The following is a 21,706-nucleotide window of genomic DNA, read 5'->3' on the forward strand; positions in this document are numbered from 1 at the left end:
CAAGGAATGTCATCTTTCCCCAAATAACATTTCAGACTGCCAAATCCATGCAAATACTAGGCAAAACTCGTTCCATAATAATGCCCCCTTTAAATGTATACAATGATGCAATGTGAATCCCAATTGGCCTAGTTTAATTATATAACGAGACAGTACAACTGGACAATTGATAAATAACTGGTTTTATTTTTCCAAAAAACCCATATGCGAATAAATAGTCGCAATAAGAAACGTCCCCGTGTCGTCAGGCTCCTCAGCTCCTCCCTCTGCGCGCGCGGGGCTTCCTCCGATCAAACCCTTCAACTTGGACCACTTCGCCTCCGCACTTTTTGCAACACGGCATTTGAACGCGCTACAACTTGCCGAAGCTGTTCCACTAGTCGCACATCCACCCGAGCCACACAGGCAGAGAGAACAGGGAAGGAACGGGACTCGCATCCAGAGCATCTGTCTTTAGTTGCCATTACGATGGCGACGGGGGGCATCTTTTGCCCAAAGTGGCACGGTGCGCTTTGGTTTGTGTTTTTGAATATACTGTCTTTCTTTCTCGCCGTCAAGCCAGAGATAACTTGCAGATCTTGCCACCCGGACGGTACGTGGCGTGCACGGGAATTACTGGTGCAAATGGACTTGAGTGAATTCGCAACAGTAGGGTCCGCAGCGGAAGTTTTTGGACATGGAGACGGCGACGGGCCAGTGAGGTTCAATTCCGCAAGTGCCGAAACTCGGCAGGTTGATTACGCAGCCGAGTCCGCTGGTCTGGACCGAGGGGAATACATCCATCCAAATCGAAAACGGAATACCGACATGCCACGTTCAGAAGGAGGAATGTCCGCAGGTGACAATAAGTTTACCCTGCCCCAGATGAAAGTTTCAGACCTCCGAACGAACGGCCAGCTGAAAACAGGTGTCGGAAAAGCTCGCTCACGTTTAATAACCTCTGCCATACGACACGAGCAGCGAGTGAGGAGGAGCAGCAGCCCGGCTGTGTTCTCGGGGGATGATAAAGTCAAGTTCTCCGGTTCAGCGCCGAGCCAGGAGCCGCTGCGGCCGAGGAACCCGCGAGAGGGCATCGCCGCGCCGGCCGGACGCAGAGTGGCACGGTCCGAATTACGCTGGAGCGGCGAGGACCGGAGAACGGCTGGTTCGAGACAGGTCGAGCTCAAACTCAGCAGTTCAACCTTCGCACTGACCGGAGATTCGTCTCACAACCAAGCCATGGTGCACTGGTCTGGGCAGAATAGCAGTGTAAGTACATTATTATCATGTAGGCCTAAAGCATCGTTTGACAAAGTGTGCGCATCCGCAGTTGCCCCACCACCATCAATATAAAATGCGCCTAGATCTTGGCGATCAGTTTGGCACACACAGCCCTCAAGCGTAATGAGCAGTGTGAGAGAGAGAGAGAGAGAGAGAGAGAGAGAGAGAGAGAGAGAGAGAGAGAGAGAGAGAGAGAGAGAGAGAGAGAGAGAGAGAGAGAGAGAGAGAGAGAGAGAGAGAGAGAGAGAGAGCCTGGACAAGAGGAAATGTATGAGAGCACACTTCCCAATCTAGTGACCACCACCCATCTCCCACATTGTTAATTGGAATCTCTAATACCTTTCAATGATTCACTCAATATTGGGCCGTTCACATTGGACTCTCTTTGTTCACCTTGGACTCTCTTTGTTCACCTTGGACTCTCTGTTCACGTTGGACTATCTTTGTTCACCTTGGACTCTGTTTGCTCACGTTGGACTCTCTTTGTTCATGTTGAACTCTCTTTGTTCACGTTGGTTCACATTGGACTCTATTTGTTCACGTTGGTTCACAGAATCACATTGGACTCCATTTGTTCATGTTGAACTCCCTTTGATCATGTTGGACTTTCTTTGTTCACCTTGGACTCCCTGTGAAAAGACAATATGGCACAATGGAGAAAATAAAGATATAATTTAGACCAGTCGAGTGCATTAGAAAAAAAACTCTTATTACACAATTATAGCCCAGATCTGATTAGATTCATTTAAATTAGCTTTATTGTCCACAATGACAATTAACTGTATAGTCAGCAAGAACATAATATTATTCCCACTTTAGCAAAAAAAAAAAACACAACAATGTAGATATAGGAAGGAAAGTAACCTCTTTATTTTCCAAGAACATTTGACATAATAACGTACCCAACTACCCATCCAACCTTTGTCAGGAACAGTAACTTAATTAAGAGTGGTTATTATTAAAACAATGTAAACGTCTGACGTCGATGACTAGGACGTTTGTCTTCTTTGAGTCAACACACTTTGACACTTACTTTCCCCCCATGCATTTTATGCAGTCAAGTCCGGCCATTATAGTTTAGTTTGTGAACTTGAAAGGCGGAGAATGTGCTGCGGGGCTCTGGTTCAGTGGGCACGTCGAGGTTGAGCAGAGGAATTGCTGTGGGGGATAACGCTGCCCTTCCTGGCGCTCCGTTCGGGCGTTGCGTATATCTCTGCCTGCAGGGCAGGATTTGCAACCAACCGACCAACTCTGTATGTTGTGGGAGACGTTAGAAACGATTTAGTAGTCTTTCCTCCTTCCTTGTGAGTCATACCATATTTTCCCCCAAGCCTGGACAACGCAGCGTGCTTGCAGAGTTTGGAGCTAAGATCTCAGCCCCTCTCCTCTGCTTGTTATACTGCCAGCCTCTTCTCCATCACATGCCAGGGATGAGAGTCGTGTTAGTTAAAGGCACTGTGAGTGGTATTTATTGGTTAAAATAAATGTCTACACTCCGACAGCCAAATGTCTACATTCCCAATTTATCCAATCAGGAGAGAGAATTCCACACTGCAAAAAGAAATAGGAAATAAAAACTAGTTTTAAGTAAAAATATCTAGGGTTCTCTCTCCTGATTGGATAGAGTGGGAACAGGATACCAGAAAATCTATTTTCTTTACTGCAGAGTGGAGGGATTGGGAGACCCGTGTTACTGACCAAACACATCATTATTAGTGATGGCTGTTGGAATGTAGAGCTATTTAACACTTGTTTAAAAAAACTAAACAACCCCCCCCCCCCCCCCCCCCCACTTACAGCTCAATGTAGCAGATGCAGTGTGTAGCTGGTCTTCAGGTACGAGATGATAACCTTGTGTAAATGTCAATCTATCGTTCTGTCCTGTACATAGAGTATGATTTGTGCTCTTGTTGAAGCTATAAGCTGAGGAATGTCCCCCACCGGGCAACCGAACCGTGCCGACCTGCTCAACTTTTACACTTTTGACAGATAGCTGTGTTTCAGGGTCAGCCTGAACCCCATGAGGAGTTCCTTTGTCTAATGCAAGTTCAGCTCATACAAAATGTTCTTTACATCAGCGGTGCAGCGCTGCCTCAACCTTGTAGTGGGCAGCACTAGAGATACTGTTCATTGTGGTGCGTTATCAAGTTTGTATTAATCAGGGCAGTTTTTCTTATCTGTTTGGCCGTTTGGTCGTTTTATTGGCCATCCTTTTCACCAGATTCTTCTTTCGTAACTCAATGTCACTCAAGAGACACTTGCTACTGGATACGTAGCAGTGATATTGTGCACTACATAGGCCTATAACTTGATAATGATTTTATCAATCTGAGAGTAAAATATCAGGGCCTGTGTATCTCAGGAGTAGTGGTCGACCGATATGTGTTTTTTCAATGGGCAATGTTTATTATTTTTGCATCTGATAAAATACTTTTTAAAATATATCTTTAAATATTAATTTAGCACAATACCATATTATTCACTCAAGAATCACAGGCAAATATAAAAATTATTGAAAGAAATGTGCACTTTTCTCACCAGAGGCCCCACAATAACATATTATCGCGATACTTGAGAGTCATGATACGATATTTTGCGATATATTGTGGTTTTTTACCTTTTTTCAACTGCAAATTATGTCACAAATGGCAAACTTAGTTAACATCTGCAATATAAATATATACAACATCGTGTTTTATCTAATAAGATACAGTTTTCAGTCTGTTCATCTCACTTCAATAATTTGTATTGCAGCAAAATGGGATTGTCGAGCAATATCACCACACAAAATGTTGCGATACTATAGACCTGTTCGCTGACTCAGTGGGGCAAAATTAACGCAATCCTGGTCATAACAACGGGGCAGACTACAATATATTTGCATTTGTTAGCCATGCTAGCGATCTAAACATGATAATTATATAAAATAATATGTAAAAGGTGAAAGACTCACACTCACAGCCATGCTGATTTGGCAAAATCACATCCAGCCATCAGGGGGGTGTCATGGTTTCTCCATAGAGCCCCCCATCATATTTCTTTTGCGCAGCAGCTTGCGCGGGTAGGGCCTAAAAGAAAAAATGGTTTGGTTCCGGTTGCCGACCGACCCTGCCGATTTAGGTGCGACCCAATTTATTTTATGAGTTAAATATATATATTTTTTTAATATATATATATATATATATATATATTTTTTTTTACAATAAAGTTTAATACAAATCTTAGTCAAACCTTTAGTATTATGGATATTAAACATGCTGGCAGAGTACATGCATCCATGTTGTCGTGAACATTTTAATTAAATAAAGAAATTCCCTATCCATAGTCGCCGTGGGAAAAAATAAAATAAAAAATAAAATAAATTCCCTACCTACCCATGGCCTTAACTGACAACCAACAGGAACCAAACAATATATTTTTTTATGCCTATAGGGCAACTTAGTCACGTGTCTCAGTTGGTATTGCTGATTGGCTCGAACAAGGTATGTTTGTATACAGCGAACAGGTCGCTGTATCGATTTCTTCCCATCATCCCTTGTCCCCTCTGCACTCAACTTATTATATTATTATAATAATTATATTATTATTATTATATCAACAAATGTGTCAAACTAAATAAATTGTCCACAGGTAATCAGAAAATAGATATTTTGTTATTCGGTTGACACTCGCTTAATAATAACAAGGGAGAGCACTAACATTTTGGGTAATCGGCCAGACGGATGTGGTCATTATCTCAAAATGCTAGACGGCCCAATGAATCTGTCTATCACTACTCAGTATTCATCTGAGACATGAGCACAATCCTAAATCAGGATTGCATTTCCTAAACGTCATTAATATCGGCACAGAATTCAAGACATGAAATGGTTATCTTTCAAACTTGTAACATTTTAAGCCTGTATGAATTATATGCACAGATATATTGGCAGACAATCGGTGTTGGCTGATATGGGCTTTAAAACACACAATTGGTATCAGTCTGATTTGAACTTTACAGCCAACATTTTGTCAATATTAGAATTGGCAGTTTTCTGTGACATTTGAAGTGCGAAGTGAACAACAGAACAACACTAATGAGGACTTTTATTTGACATAAACAAACACATTTATCTTCTTTAATTGACATGGTTATGTACTTGATTTGTTTATGTGGAATGTTGTAACCTTCTCACCCATGATATTATTTGATTTGGCACATGTGAAAACCTAACCTGGGCCCTAACCGTACCTGGTTAAACTAAGTCGATCAAAAGTCCCATTAGCGAGATTCAATTAACCCGATGATTGAAACCAGGCTATCCCTGTTCCTCGAAGGCTGATTCACTCTTGTTAATTCGAACCAGACTTGAGTACTCAGGATAATCAGGCGCGGCCGCCTCACCTGAAAAGGCAGCAGATGTCGATCGCCGAAATCCTGATTTTCTAACAACATTGATTGATTGATTGAACAGATTGCAGAATGGGTACGCTACGGATCAATAGCCTCGCCGACAAGTTAAATGCATATCTATAGGCTAATTTTAAGTCCCTCATTACCCCAATCAATCAGATTATATTTCTTTAAATGTGCCTGCTGGCAGTAGGCTTAATGGAATGAATAATCGAATGAGATCTTGCTAGCGAAAATAATTAGTTCAACTCTTTCAGAATAAGTAGATAAAAACAAGCCCAAAAAGTATCTAATTTATACGAATTAATAGATACTTATGAGGATATCTGTACTGTATGCGGTTATGTATCATGTACTATATAAATACATGGTTCCCAAAGTGTTCAAGGCGCGACCCCCAAAATAACGGTGTCAGAGAGGCTTGGAGGCTATTAACAGTTTCACTATTAATCAGGTTTTAATCTGTTTCGGACATCATCCATACATGCATTGAATTGATTAACCTTTGGTTTATACCAGGCATGTTCATCACCCTCTTGTTCATCATCAGATAACAGTGCTTGAACAGATAAATGCATTTTCTCAAATTCATTCATCAAAACGTCAAAGGCTTGCAATTGCTCATTCACTTTTCTCAAGTCACGTCCACGTCATCAAATCCATCAAAACCAATTTCATTCAAACTCATATCACCAGCTTCCATACCCCTCTCTCGCGCTCTGAATGAAATCCCTTCTACTATGCTTCAGGTGTTTCTGTGAGCTTGAAACATTTACTTGTGCCAAAAAGGTTTACCTTAGTGTGGAGAGGAGGTGACCAGGAAGAAAAAAGGGTCTCATAATTAAGCATTACATCACGCGCAGGAGTGTGTTATACGAATTAGATCATGCCTAGGGGTGGTTGTTAGGCCCGACGCGCAGCGGAGGGTCGTTAGACCCCCCTAGGCATGATCTAATTCATATAACACACGGCTTCAAGTGATGTAATGTCTTTTATACAATGGCCGAATTCACCCAACCTTATTGCTATAGAATAAACACACAGTAAGCATAATGGAGATTTATTCACAAAACCATCCGCAGAAAAAGTAGGAAAAAAAAAAAAAAAGTTGCCTCTGTGTCTAGAAGCAGATGGAGGTTGCTTCAAAGCATGCCATCTAACAACAAACTTCATATAAATTCCGCAATGTATTATTGCTTTGACAATGGGTCATGACAAACCAATTACATAATCCAACATTGTGTAAACAACTAACATATTCCAGTTAACTGTATATATTTTTAATTATTCGTTACGAATATATCCATACTTCCATTGTGTCCGGGACATCCAGTGAAATTGCTTCGTGCGACAGTGTCCTTTTGCAGAGGGAGTTTGCTACAAAGCATGCCATCTAACTACAAACTTCATATAAAATTACTCTGCTATAGAGCCACACTCCGTTATGCACAAGTTTACAGACATACTGTCACGCTCCCAGATCAGCTCATGTCTGGGAGAGAGAATGCCCCAGGCAGAGAGTTGACAGTGGTGTCATACCGCCATCTAGCGGTCACCTGCAGACAATGCAGTCAACACTGGTCTTGCTTGGTCAAATCAATAACATTCTACTGTGGCAATTAGTGTCTTTAATTCAAGTGTTGTCTCTTTAAGTGTTTTCTTGTTGGCATTCTTATTCTGTGTTTTTGTATTTAGCCTAGTCCTTGTCCCATGATTGTTGTATTGTATTAGTTCTAGTGCCTTCTTCCCCCAGCTGTTTATCATTGTAATCATTGTAATTAGTCTGAGTATATTAGTGTGTCCTGTTCCCACTTCCTGTGTGGCGTCATACCTCCGTGTTCCCCGTTCCTGTTTGTACCTTGCTGTCGTCTGCCTTGCTCTGCTGTTGTATTGAGTCTCAGTAATTTATATTAGTATTCTGTTTTGTCATCTTTGTTTTTTGTGTCTCAGTCCGAGTTTGTACTTGCGCCAGTGCCGCAGTGCCTGTTTGTTTTGTATTGCATATATCCCTGCCTTGCTCCTGCCTTGAGTTCTGATATTAAAAGAACACCGTTGAGAAGAGCAACCACCATCTCCTTTATCCTGTCAATCCGCATATTGGGTTCTTCTGTCATGCCGAATCGTAACACATACATGACATACAGATAGACAGTACTGCTACATCTATACATTTATGACATACCAGATTTACAAATACAGTACTGTTTTTTTAGGGTGATTATGGTTTATTTACATTGAGGTTCTGGGGTCACATGGAGTGTGTTATACGAAATACCCCCCCTCCACCCCACCTACCAATCTCCTACCTACCAACCTCCTCCAATGTACAGTTTCTTTTTTTTTAAACTTAATTTTTTAGTGTTTATCGCTTTTCTGGTCAAGCATAACCGACAGAAACAGGTTGAAACGGGATGAAGAGCAGGGGAAGACCTTCTGAGAAAATACGGCGGGTCCGGGAATCGAACTCGTGTACCCCAGATCCGTGACGAACACGGTTTTCCCCGACGCAGAAATAGCGCCGAGATATGCGGTGAGCTACGGGAGCTCCCCCAATGTACAGTTTCTTCGTCAAATGTATACTCTCTTTTTTAGACTCTTCTTGTATCACAAACAGTACTGTATTTGTAAATCTGGTATGTCATAAATGTATAGATGTAGCAGTACTGTCTATCTCGATGTCATGTACAGGGCTCTACGCTAACCTTTTCCCCAAGGAGCACATGTGCTCCTAAATGAAAAAAATTAGGAGCACACAAAGAAATTTAGGAGCACACAAAAATATTTAAAAGCACAGTGAAAATATTTCAAGTAACAGAGTTTATTTAATTCTTTTTTAAATAAATGTATATTTGTACTGTGCGTGCGTGTGCAAACGGGACACACATCTGTGCAATAGCACATACCACCAAAGTCACTGGCCCACTGTGCTACTTTCTAACGTAAATAAACTTCAATCGGTTCGGATCCTTTGAATGAAATTAAAATGTAAACAAACACTGGCCTCACGTTAGAAAGTAGCACTGGTGACGTGAAATCACTGAGCCCAGAGAGGAGTGGTTCGGCAAAAAATAGTTCAGAGTATATTTGCTTAGAAAACGTAAATGTCTAATTCAATTATTTTTTATTTCTCCATGTGGTAAATACACAGGTCACAACATGTTTACAGGAACGTTTTGGAGTTGTATTTGGAGTGTATTTCGTGACTGTAGGGGACTGTAGGGAACTTCAGGGTAAAGGTCTGACCCACTTCCAGTGATGAAGCTAAGCTACGCTAACGGCACGGGCGTTCCCTAAGCCTAATGCATGCAGAGAGACAAAAAAGGTATGTATCTTCTTGTCTAACTCCAGGGAAGATGTTAAATAAGCTAATTTCCCAAAATGTTGGAGTCTTCCTTAACTTTAGCTTTTGCCCCTTTTATGCATACAATGCCTATGTTTTGGCTAGTGTTGCTCTTCTAGAAAAATAATCCTTTCAGGGTTGCCTATTGAAATACTGTACACCTCCAGTACAGAAACATTGTTTATGAGTTTGCGTGTCAGGTAGACCATTGATTGACAGTCGATTCTGCCAATTATGTCACACCGCTTTTACCCACCTCTGCTGTTGATAACGCTAGCCAAGTTAGCACACACACACGCACAGTGGGCCAGTGACTTTGGTGTAGGGGGTGTAACAATGCATCGCAATGCATCGATCCTAAGGGGAAAATTCAACTGCATCGATTTGAAAATGTTAGAATAGATTATAATCGCAATTTTAATGTGTACCAGGCCATGTGAGCGGATCGGAGCGTGATCGGCGCGGGGAGCGGAGCGGGCGGTTTTGACGTGAGCGAGGAGTGGGTTTTAAAATGGGTCGGCGCGACGTCCGGAGCGAGAGTTCTCCTCCGCTCCAATCCACTCCGGGACGCTCACACAGTGGTTTAACACTGATGTAATAATATACATGTAGTACAATGCCAAAGCAACAGATGGCGATGTACAAACATGAAGGCCATTTTCAACCAATGAGAATTGAGAAGGGTGAACCTGTGATATCCTGTTCAGGCTTCACTCCTCCTCCTTCACTCACTCCTGTTAGAAAAGTATCGACGCCATTGTTGTTGTCGTTAGCTTACATGCTAACGTTAATGGCAGCGACCATAGCATTGTGGCTCGGCTAACTATCATCGCTTAATACATTTACATTTACATTTACATTTAGTCATTTAGCTGACGCTTTTATCCAAAGCGACTTACAAGTTCTGTGCGACAAGACAGCAAGAAGGGTATAACTCTATCAGCTGAGTAACAATGTTCATCAAAGTGTTGCGTGTTACAGTGTAGGTTAGTTTATTAGGACAAGTGCATGACAGCTAGTGAATGGATAAACAACGTTATTTAACATTGCAGAATGGGTACAATTACAATGCTGCTCAATACAAACAATTGTTAAGGGGCCCAGGGGGTGTAGACTGTTGTAGTTTGAGCTCATTTACACCATGCTCCAAAAAAAATAAAAAAAAAGCAGAGCGATCTGGCGCGGGGAGCGGGGAGCGCTCGATTCAAGGTGAGCGGTGAGGGAGCGGAGAGCGACTTGGGGGCGGGGTCAACATGAGCGATTAGCGGAGCGGACCAAGCTTTAAAGAGCGAAGAGCGGATTTCTCGGCCGCGCCGATCCGCTCACGTGGCCTGATGTGTACACAGTGTTGCTATTCTCATGTCAGTTACAGCCAACACGACATACGCTACTGCATCAACGTTATGATTAACAAAGCAAGGCATTCGTTTTGTTGCATTAACTAGGGCTGTCTTAAATACTTCGAAGCTTCGTTCGATGGCACAAGCTTCGAACATAAAAAAAAAATCGAAGTTAAAAAAAAAAAAAAAAAAAAAAAGTATTTATTTTTTGTTTGCCTCCAAAATCTTGCGCCTCCATTCCAATGAAACAAAAGTAAGTGGCGCCTTCCCGCCTCCATTCCAATGAAACGAAAGTAAGCGGCGCCTCGACTCCACCTCTCTACAACAAGCACGTGGAGATTATCTGTTGAAAACAACAAGGACATGTGCAGCAGACATGTCGACGAAGAAGCAAAGCAATGCCGTTTGATATTTAAGACTATGTCGGACAGATTTGTGTTCATTGTGCTGCTTTTTTAAAGTGTCCCGACCATATAAAAATATGTCTTAATAAAACGTGCTTAATTAAGTCGAATTCTGCCTTTGTTTCTATTAACTACATATAAATATTTATATAATTGTTTGCTTGATAGACGTAGGTTGCAACATAATTATGTAATGTCATGTCGTTGGCTGTGAGAGCAGCCCCACTGCACCCAGGCAGGGCAGCCGAGTGAAACCTTGTTGGCTGCGTCACAGTCACGAAAGGGGCTAATTAATTAATTATTTATTTATAGAGCACATTTAAAAACAACAACGTTTACCAAAGTGCTGTACAAGTCCCACAACATAAGATGAAAAAAAAAAATCAAATCGAAGCTCGGCCCCAAAGCTTCGATTGCCAAAAAAAGGTTTGTAGGCCAGCCCTAGCATTAACGTTATATTACTATTGCTATCAATACATCTACAGTAGGTGTTCTAAAAGCTATTGCTATTGGTAAGACTAGAATAAGTTAACTTAATGTTACTGTCTCGGAAAAGTCTCGCTTAGGGCAATGGCGGACTGTCCGGAAGTAAAAAAGCAAATGAGAGCTTCCGATTGGTCATTTCCTTTATTTCCCTTGAAACCAGTCACGTCACTCTACTGTGATTGGACCGTTGGCTTGAGTGCAATGTGGGACTTGTAGTTTTGGAACGATTAGCAGCGGAGAGAAAAAAGTACGACGGAGGTTGTAATTTTCACTCGCACACTGTGCGAGTAATTGATTTTTCCGGTTAGCACACACATATTATTAGGGGCAAATGCGAGTAATATGGTTGCACTGTAGAGCCCTGATGTATGTCATATATGTTATGATGCATTGAAAATGGGGGTGTGAGGTTTGGTCCGTTCCCCGCCACACGCTCCGTTCCTTTAAGGTGCCGTGTTGATTGGTGCATTCCCCGCCAGACGCTTTTGGAGCAAGTATCGATCTCATCACGCAGCTGTCACAGTTTGTAATTAGCGCCCCTGAAGGCTTTATATACACAGACCTTCTTGCTATCGTTGTCGGGTCGTTCTGGAATACAACTGCTTTGCCTGCTTTTTTCCCGTTGCTGTTTCCTGGTCTATATTCTCTCCAGGACCTTTCTGTGGAGAACTGTTTGGAGCTGCGCCTTGTTACCCGTTACGCGTTGCACTTGGGTGAGTGGAATCAAACCCCTCTGGATAATTTGGATTGTGTGTTATTGAAGAAACACAGAAGATATCCTTTTGTTTGCTCTGGATAAGTTCTGATTGTGTGTTATTGAAGAAACACTGAAGAGATCATTTTGTTTGCTCTGGATAATTCTGATCGTGTGTTATTGAAGAAGCACTGAAGATATCATTTTGTTTGCACTGGACTCAGCCGGATTGTGTGTTATAGAAGAAGCACTGGAGACATCTTTTGTTTGCACTGACTCTGCTAATTGTGTGTTGGGAGAAACACTGATACCTATCTCTTTCTCCGTTTCCCACCTCGAGGAAGAGCTGGGAGTATCTGCAGAGCCGCTACAACATCATATGCCAAATTCCCACCACTGTCGCCAGGAGGATTCTGCAGAGCGGCTGATGACTCTGCCGGAGGCAGTCTCCCCGTTTGTTTGATTACTGTACCTATTCCATCTTTTGACTCTGTAAATAAATACGCCCTAGCATTTGGCTGGCTCTGAACTTCCTGTCTGTGCCGTTGCGTTTGAGGTCGGTTACAAACCATAACATTACGACCCGACCATGACAACCTCAGCCGACACAGACAGGGTCAGAACAGCGTTGGCGGTCCAGATTGAGTTAACCAACGACCACAGCCTACAGCTAGGTGCGGCTGTGGCTGCTGTACAGGAGCTCCGAGACCAGGTCCTGCCTATTCAGGAGTCCCTTGGCTCTCTGGCTAGCCAGCAGACAGCCCAGGGTAATCAGCAGACTAATATTCTCCTCCAATTACAAGCGCTGAGTGAAGCCGTTAACACCTTGCTTGTAACCCCACCTACTTCAGGAGCCTCGGCCGGAGCATCACCCGCAGCCCTGGCAGGCCCCGCGCCTCCCGATCCCGCACCTCGGGAGCCCCGTCTCTCCGAACCACGGTTGTTCGATGGTAACTTCGAGGATTGTGCCACATTCATCATGCAATGTGAGTTGGTTTTTCGTCATCAACCCAGCTGATTCACTTCAAGGGGAGCCCGAGTGGCTTACATGACTAACTTGCTCTCAGGCCGGGCAGCCCAGTGGGTCACTGCCTCCTGGGCAATGGGGGCTGATTTCTGTTTTTCCTACCCAGACTTCGTGGCTGAGCTCCGCAGGGTTTTCCACCACCCAGCCCGTGGCCAGGACCCTGGAGCCCGGTTGGGCACCTTCCGGCAGGGCAGTGGCGGGGTCACCGACTACGTGCTGGAGTTCAGACTGGCGGCAACGGAGAGCGGTTGGAACGATCAAGCGCTTCGTCTCACCTTCATGAGGGGGCTCAACGATGCTGTCAGGGACCAGCTCGCGACCCGTGAGGAACCTGAGTCCCTCGATGACCTATTCAGCCTCGCCATTCGCATCGACGGATGCCTCCAGGAGAGAAGACGTGAGAGAACCCGACAGGGACCTCCAGAGGTTCCCCAGACCCCCCGTACTCGTGACGGTACTGCGGTCCACCCTGCTCCCAACACGACTGGTGGTTCCTTCCCCTCCCGTTCGGTGCCCGGGGAGGAACCCATGCAGCTGGGACGTTCACATCTTAGCCAAGCTGAACGGGAGGCGAGGTTCAGGTACGGCCTTTGCCTCTACTGCGGTCGGGATGGACACCGTATCGCCAACTGCCCCACCCGGCCAAAAGACCAGGCTCGCCGGGACCCCGGGAGATCCTGGTGAGCCGTTTTTCTCGTTCCCAGAGCCGTGCACCACCTAGCCGTCTGATGAGCGTCACCCTGGCCTGGGCGGACCAACGGGCCACGGTGGAGGCACTCATTGACTCGGGTGCTGACGAGAGTTTCCTAGACTTCGAGTTTGCTACCCGGGCCAACATTCCACTAGAGGACCTCGTGAGGCCATTGGAGGTGTTCGCATTGGACCAACACCGCCTGGCTGCCATCACTCAACGCACCTGTCCTGTCCTGCTCACCATTGCTGGTAACCACGTTGAGAGACTCCAGTTTTTTATCACCAGATCCCCTCTTGTCCCAGTAGTCCTGGGCCGGCCCTGGCTCGCGCTGCACGAGTGAAGCCGCCCCTGACCTCCGCTCAGGGGCTCCCCTTCCCAGCAGCCGCCTCTACAGCAGCGTTTCCGTTAGCCGGTAATTACCGGTATTTGACTGGCAAAATCTGTTGAAGTCCGACATATTTAATCTCTCCGGTCATAATGTCCGGTGAAAATAATTCCCTCTAAACACAATTAGATTATTTGAATTGTATTAAAATAGGCTAAAATTATATAGCCTATGCGATGAACGAAACAATCTCACCAAGCAGCCGGTCTAATAATGACATCCTGCTGTCAGCGCGAGCTGGCTGCTGATATATTTACGTGAAGCATGGCTTGGCAGGGTGCAGTACTCCAATTCAGCCATTGGCAATTCAGCTGTTGGGTGGGGGCGCTGCTGACACCACTGCTCTGCTCTGCCTGCTCCAAGTGCTCCATGCTTCACGTAAATATATCAGCAGCCAGCTCGCGCTGACACAGCGGTGCCAAATTTCTCAGTTCTTCGCTTGATATAATTAATACAAATGTCCAATATAACGGAATTAGTTAGCTCATAAAAATGTGATTATAACAGACTGCTGTTTATTAAGGTCGGGCAGACTGCCCACCGACACCTCAAGTCGGCAGCAGCAGCACGAAGTCTCGAGGGACTTATTTTATTTGGAATATATTAATGACTGATACGCAAAAGTAGCCTAGTTTTAAGTTAAAATATTATAAATGCCTTGATGATGTCATTCTTTATATAGGTCTATCAATTGTTTTTAAGCTCAATAAACTCTGACCGGAATTTATCCCATTTGTCCGGTAGATTGAAATCTACCGGACACTCAGACCTGCAAAAAAAAATTCTAACGGAAACCCTGCTCTACAGTCTGACCGTCCCTGAGAAGGCAGCGATGGATCAATATATCTCTGAGTCCTTGGAAGCAGGACTCATTCGGCCTTCCTCCTCTCCTGTGGCGGCCGGTTTCTTCTTTGTTGGGAAGAAGGACGGAGACCTTCGACCCTGCATCGACTATCGCCAGCTCACCGAGATCACCATTAAGAACAAGTACCCTCTTCCTCTCATGAACTCCACCTTTGAGCCTCTCACCCAGGCTACCGTCTTTACCAAGCTGGACCTCCGGAGTGCCTACCATCTAGTCCGTATCCGAGAGGGCGATGAGTGGAAGACCGCCTTCAAGACTCCCAGGGGCCACTACGAGTACCTGGTAATGCCGTTCGGCCTCACCAACGCTCCGGCGGTATTCCAGGTGCTCATGAACGACGTCCTTCGTGACATGCTGGAGAAGTTTGTGGTAGTATACCTAGACGACATCCTCATTTTCTCCAAGACCCTCGAGGAACACATCCAGCATGTCCGCCGTGTGCTGGAGCGCCTCCTCCACAATCGGCTCTTCGTCAAGGCAGAGAAGTGCCGATTCCACTCCGACTCCGTCGATTACCTGGGCTTCATCGTGGAGAGAGGCTTGACCCGAGCTGACCCTCGCAAGATCTGGGCCGTGGAGGAGTGGCCGGAACCCACCTTTCGGAAGGAGTTACAGAGCTTCCTCGGGTTCGCCAACTTCTACCGAAGATTCATCCGGAACTACAGTCAAGTGGCGGAACCGCTTACCAGGCTGACCTCTCCCGCCCTGCCGTTCGACTGGTCCCCAGCGGCGTGTGCTGCGTTCCGCTCCCTCAAGAAGAGGTTCACTTCCGCCCCGATCTTGCTCCATCCAGACCTCAAGAGACAGTTCATCGTAGAGGTGGACGCCTCGGATACTGGACTAGGAGCTATCTTATCCCAGCGGTCGGCAACGGACCAGAAGGTACATCCGTGCGCCTTCTACTCGCGTCGTTTCCTCCCTGCCGAGAGGAACTATGACATCGGCAATCGGGAGCTGCTGGCGGTTGTGGCTGCCTTGGAGGAGTGGCGTCATTGGCTAGAGTGGGCCGAGGAGCCATTTACTATTTGGACGGACCACAAGAACCTGACGTACATCCGTGCTTCCAAGCGCCTCAATGGCCGGCAGGCAAGATGGGCCAGCTTCCTCAGTCGGTTCGACTTCTCGCTGACGTTTCGCCCTGGTTCCCGCAACACGAAGGCCGACTCCCTGTCCCGGTTACACTCCAAGGGGGCTCCAACCACTGAGGACCCGACTCCCATCCTCCCAGAGGCCAGGGTGGTAGGAGTAGTCACCTTGGGCATCGAGGGGGTGGTAAGGCGTGCCCTACGCTTCCATCGCGCTCCAGGCAATGTACCGGTTCATCGTCTCTTCGTCCCCGACTCGGTCCGGTCCCGGGTCCTCCAGTGGGGCCATACCACCCAGGCGTTCATCGCACGTTCTCCTTCCTGGCTCGTCGATTCTGGTGGCCCACCATGAGGAACGACGTCAAGGAGTTCGTACTGGCCTGCGCGGTCTGCGCCCGCAGCAAGGCCTCCCACCAGGCACCCTCCGGGCTATTGCAGCCGCTTCCCATTCCGAGCCGTCCTTGGTCCCATGTGGCGTTGGACTTCGTCACGGGTCTTCCTTCTTCCCAGGGGAACACGTGCCTACTGACCGTGGTGGATCGGTTCAGCAAGGGGGTTCACCTCGTGGCCCTTCCCAAGCTTCCCTCGGCGGCCGAGACGGCGGACCTCCTGACACGCCACGTGTTTCGCCTCCATGGTTTTCCCCAGGACGTCGTCTCGGACCCAGGTATGGCAGGCTTTTTGCAAGGGATTGGGGGCAACGGTCAGTTTTTCCTCTGGTTATCATCCCCAGACTAACGGACAAACGGAGAGGATGAACCAGAGTGTGGAGTCTGCTCTTCGGTGTGTGGCTGCCGAGAGACCCGCTTCTTGGAGCCGTTTCCTTCCCTGGGTCGAGTACTCCATCAACTTCATGGTCAGTTCCGCCACCGGCCTCTCACCCTTTGAGGTATCCCTGGGCTACCAACCCCCTCTTTTCCCTGCACAGGAGTCGGAGGTGGCAGTTCCCTCCGTACAGGACCACCTCAACCGGTGCCGTCGGGTCTGGGAGATCACCAGGACTGCGCTGCTCCGGTCATCGGAGCGCGCCAGTCGTGGGGCTGACCGGCGCCGGGTCCCTGCGCCGACGTACCACCCTGGGCTGAGGGTGTGGCTTTCCGCAAGGGACCTTCCACTTCGGTCCTCGGCCAAGAAGCTTAACCCCCGGTTCGTCGGTCCTTTTGAGGTTCTGAAGGTACTCAGTCCGGCGGCGGTTAAGCTTCCTGCGTCCATGCACATTCACCCCGTTTTCCATGTGTCCCGGGTTAAGCCTGTCTCTCTCAGTCCCCTGATGCCTCCTGCTCCGGAACCACCTCCTCCCGAGATGGTGGACGGTCACCCCCAGTGGCAGGTCCGCCGGTTGATGGGCGTTCGACGGCGGGGTCGGGGGTTCCAGTACCTGGTGGACTGGGAGGGGTACGGCCCGGAGGAACGGAGCTGGGTCTCCCGCCAGCTCATCGTGGATCCCGGCCTGATCACCGACTTCCATCGTGCCCATCCGGGCGAGCCGGGTCGGGCTGGTCGCCGGGTGGCTCCCGTGGAGGGGGGGGTACTGTGAGGTTTGGTCCGTTCCCCGCCACACGCTCCGTTTCTTTAAGGTGCCGTGTTGATTGGTGCATTCCCCGCCACAGGCTTTTGGAGCAAGTATCGATCTCATCACGCAGCTGTCACAGTTTGTAATTAGCGCCCCTGAAGGCTTTATATACACAGACCTTCTTGCTATCGTTGTCAGGTCGTTCTGGAATACAACTGCTTTGCCTGCTTTTTTCCCGTTGCTGTTTCCTGGTCTATATTCTCTCCAGGACCTTTCTGTGGAGAACTGTTTGGAGCTGCGCCTTGTTACCCGTTACGCGTTGCACTTGGGTGAGTGGAATCAAACCCCTCTGGATAATTTGGATTGTGTGTTATTGAAGAAACACAGAAGATATCCTTTTGTTTGCTCTGGATAAGTTCTGATTGTGTGTTATTGAAGAAACACTGAAGAGATCATTTTGTTTGCTCTGGATAATTCTGATTGTGTGTTATTGAAGAAGCACTGAAGATATAATTTTGTTTGCACTGGACTCAGCCGGATTGTGTGTTATAGAAGAAGCACTGAAGACATCTTTTGTTTGCACTGACTCTGCTAATTGTGTGTTGGGAGAAACACTGATACCTATCTCTTTCTCCGTTTCCCACCTCGAGGAAGAGCTGGGAGTATCTGCAGAGCCGCTACAACATCATATGCCAAATTCCCACCACTGTCGCCAGGAGGATTCTGCAGAGCGGCTGATGACTCTGCCGGAGGCAGTCTCCCCGTTTGTTTGATTACTGTACCTATTCCATCTTTTGACTCTGTAAATAAATACGCCCTAGCATTTGGCTGGCTCTGAACATCCTGTCTGTGCCGTTGCGTTTGAGGTCGGTTACAAACCATAGATGTAAACAAGATGAAAGTCTTTCTCTGGTCTGCATTGAGCTGTACTGTATTGTACCCATTCTGCAATCTGTTAATAAAATGTTCAATCAATCAAATAACAACCGGTAACTTCACTGTGCTTCTTAAACAATGATTGGTGTAAATCGTGTCGGTGCCCACGGCTTTACATATTCGGGGTAACATCATATATGTACATAGATCAAAATGTACAATGATAAGTTTGTTTTCGTCAATGTCAGCATATCCTTTTTCCTTCTCCGGCTTCTCCTGTTGTATACGTTTACAGACTTATATTATTCAATGAGACTGCCAGCTAGCTTTTGCGCGACGGACACCGACACAGAGAGCACTCAGCCTCAGAACCCGACCGCGATTTATATTTTGTTTTACAATGGGTCATGACAAACCAATTACATAATCCAACATTGTGTAAACAACTAACATATTCCAGGTAATTGTATATTTTTTGAATGAGTCGTTATGACGAAATCAATACATCCATTCATAAAGATTATTGTCCGCCATCTTGGTTTAATTCGGAAAATACGAACGGTGGATTCATTCGGAAAAAAAAGTAATTCGGTTGTGGGTGGGTTCTGGGGTCACGTGGAGTGTGTTATACGAAATAACAACCGGTAACTTCACTGTTTCAGCCAATCAGAATCAAGAAATGTACATGTTATTGTATAATGTCAGACTCATTATATGATTTTTCTATTCCTCATTGTCGACTTTGTCTCTCTTTTGGTGCAGTGTTTGTGGTCATGGTCATTGCTATTTAGCAGCCTGGTTTGGTTTTGCGATGTGAATACCAGTGTTGTAATAATCAAGTCCGAGTCCTGGACTGATTTTCAGGACTCGTGACTCGACTTGGACTTGAGCACTGATGACTCGGACTTGGACTTGGACTCGAGCATTGACTGCATTCAGACTCGGAAGGTGCAGACGAGGACTCGGACTTGTTAATTGAGAAATACAGTTATTTCTTTTTGTAATGGTCCCTTATTATTTGGCATAAAATATTGATGGCTATATTAATACTGCAATATAATTGAATTTCGTGCAAGGGCACGTTTAATGTAGACCTTTTTTATTTGTATGTCAGCTCTTTGACTGCCAGAGTGGAATGGACTCAACCTTGATGACTTGGACTCAGACTAGGGTAATGGGGACTCGATTCAGGCTCTTCTTTGGTGACTCGGATATGGACTTGAACAACGGGGACTCAAGACTCGACTCTGAGTCTGACTCGATATTTAGTGACTCGACTAGTACGACTACAACACTGGTGAATACTCACATCATGCCTCAGATTTATATCATTTATAATATAAATACTTTCTATGATATAACTATTATATAGTTATAGTACTCACTACTCACCATTGTATCTTGTACAATGCGCTTGGGTAGTCCTCTCTGGCAGAGAGACATGATTTGCACTGGCATCTATTTCTACATAAAGTTTGTTGGAGATCTTATATAGCTTCATTATTGGAAGGTCCCCAGGACCTCATCATACTCGCTCCGATGATTCGCTTACACTTCAAACCCCCAGAGTATACAGAGGTGACACGTGGAACGTCCTGCAATGTACATTAAGACTCAATACCATAGTATCCTTTGTTTAAATCTTTAATGGCCGACCGTTTCACCCCAGTCTGCAGTTGTTCTTAATTGTTTTATCGATTGACTTTCTTGTGGTCTTTCTTTTTCATTTCTTTTGTCTAACCGTATTTCTCGACATCATCTGAACTCTCAGTGATTTTTCTGATTGAATAAAGTTCTATTTCCCCGGCTCTTAACTAGTGCCTCTTCCTCTGTAATCCTGATGTCCTCTGTAATAGGGATTGAATTGAATTGAATCGAAAACTTTATTAACAGATTGCAGAATGGGTACAGTACAGCTCAATACATACAATTGTTAAGGGCATGCAGACCAGAGAAAGACTTTCATCTTGTTTACATCGGGGTCCCCCATTTTCAAATCATCATAACATATATGACATACATGACATACAGATAGACAGTACTGCTACATCTATACATTTATGACATACCAGACTGGATGGGCATTCTGGGTAAAGTAGCAGTCGACTACTTTTTAACGCATACAAGTACTTCTGACATAAGCATATATAAGCATCCAAGCTACCTGTGCTCATGTCTGTGATAAGGAATTCTCGTTGTACAATGTACAAGTTGTATTCACTTGAATATGTAGCAAAATAAGGTCTCTGGACTAAACCTACAGGTGCTAGCTAGCTAATGCACAATGCCAGGTATTTTTAAACCAAACAATGTAGATTCTGTTATTATCTACAGCTCTACTCATCTTCTGAAAACCCCGCCCATTTGGCCGGACAACGAGAGATTCGTCTCCTCTCCTCCGATCACGTGTACTTGTAGCTCGCGGGAACTAGATGTGACCGGATGCTTTGTTTCACTATCAACAGATAATTTTACTGTCTTGTCTTAGCTGAGAGCCCTGTGCGTCTCATGGAAAAAATAGGCTCCACATCAAGATGACACACTGCTGCAGTGCAGCTCAAGCCTGCTGCACACGTTGCTTACGCTGGGCTGTCTGTCTCCTCCAACCTGGTCACAAGGGCTGTGTAACTGCTCTAACCTGTTAACATGCTCACTGCTCCAACCTGTTCACATGCTCGCTGTGTGGCTGCTCTAACCTGTTCACATGGGCTGTGTAGCTGCTCTAACTTGTTAACACATCAAGTGCCGTTCAGCAAGGGGCGCTGTGGGCCGTCAGTGCCAACGCTCTGTTCAATGAGATAAATGCTGGTGTTTTGCAGTGCTAAACCTATATTAAATATTATAGCTATGGATCTAATAACGCCATCGATTGTCAGTGAGTTTCTTCCAGTCAACATGCAAAAAACAGATACTTTTTCATCAATACATTTCCGTTTTATACCGTGGTGAATACAAGCATAGTTCCAGAGCGATTATGTGTAATCCCAGGAAACACAGCCAAAACAGCGTTTATCTGAATCCATTATAAATCGTTTAATTTCTCGGCTGATTATTGAATCGATCGAATCAACGCTAGATTATCGGTATTATGTTTCATCATGCATCCACGAAAGGGTGTGTGTGGGGGGGGGGGGGGTACTATGCTTCGAGCGCCACCAACGGCAAACGCTACACAGTAGCCAAGAAAACAAACCACATCGTTTCAAATGGTAGAGCCATATGAAATCAGTTTAATTTTTTTTCCAAATTCTAATTTCTTTTTCAAATTCCGTTTTTTTTTCATTCGAATATTTCAGAATTCTTTGCTTTGTACGCTCATTTTACCATCAGAAATAGTGTCTAAT

General features: G+C 45.6%; 1 protein-coding gene across 1 annotated transcript in view; it reads left to right on the plus strand.

Annotated features, from left to right (window-relative positions):
- Positions 1-807: 807 nt before the first annotated feature.
- The window catches only part of sorcs1 (sortilin-related VPS10 domain containing receptor 1), a gene marked incomplete at both ends in the record, with an annotated part of 670,421 nt that continues 649,522 nt past the window's right edge, over positions 808-21,706 (plus strand). Inside the window, one exon of the mRNA XM_084318344.1 lies at positions 808-1,248. Within this exon, the coding sequence (XP_084174470.1) occupies positions 808-1,248 (441 nt within the window). The remainder of the gene's footprint in view (positions 1,249-21,706) is intronic.

The sequence above is a fragment of the Notolepis coatsorum genome (assembly GCF_963971535.1).
Source record: "Notolepis coatsorum genome assembly, chromosome: 7".
Lineage (NCBI taxonomy): Eukaryota > Metazoa > Chordata > Actinopteri > Aulopiformes > Paralepididae > Notolepis > Notolepis coatsorum.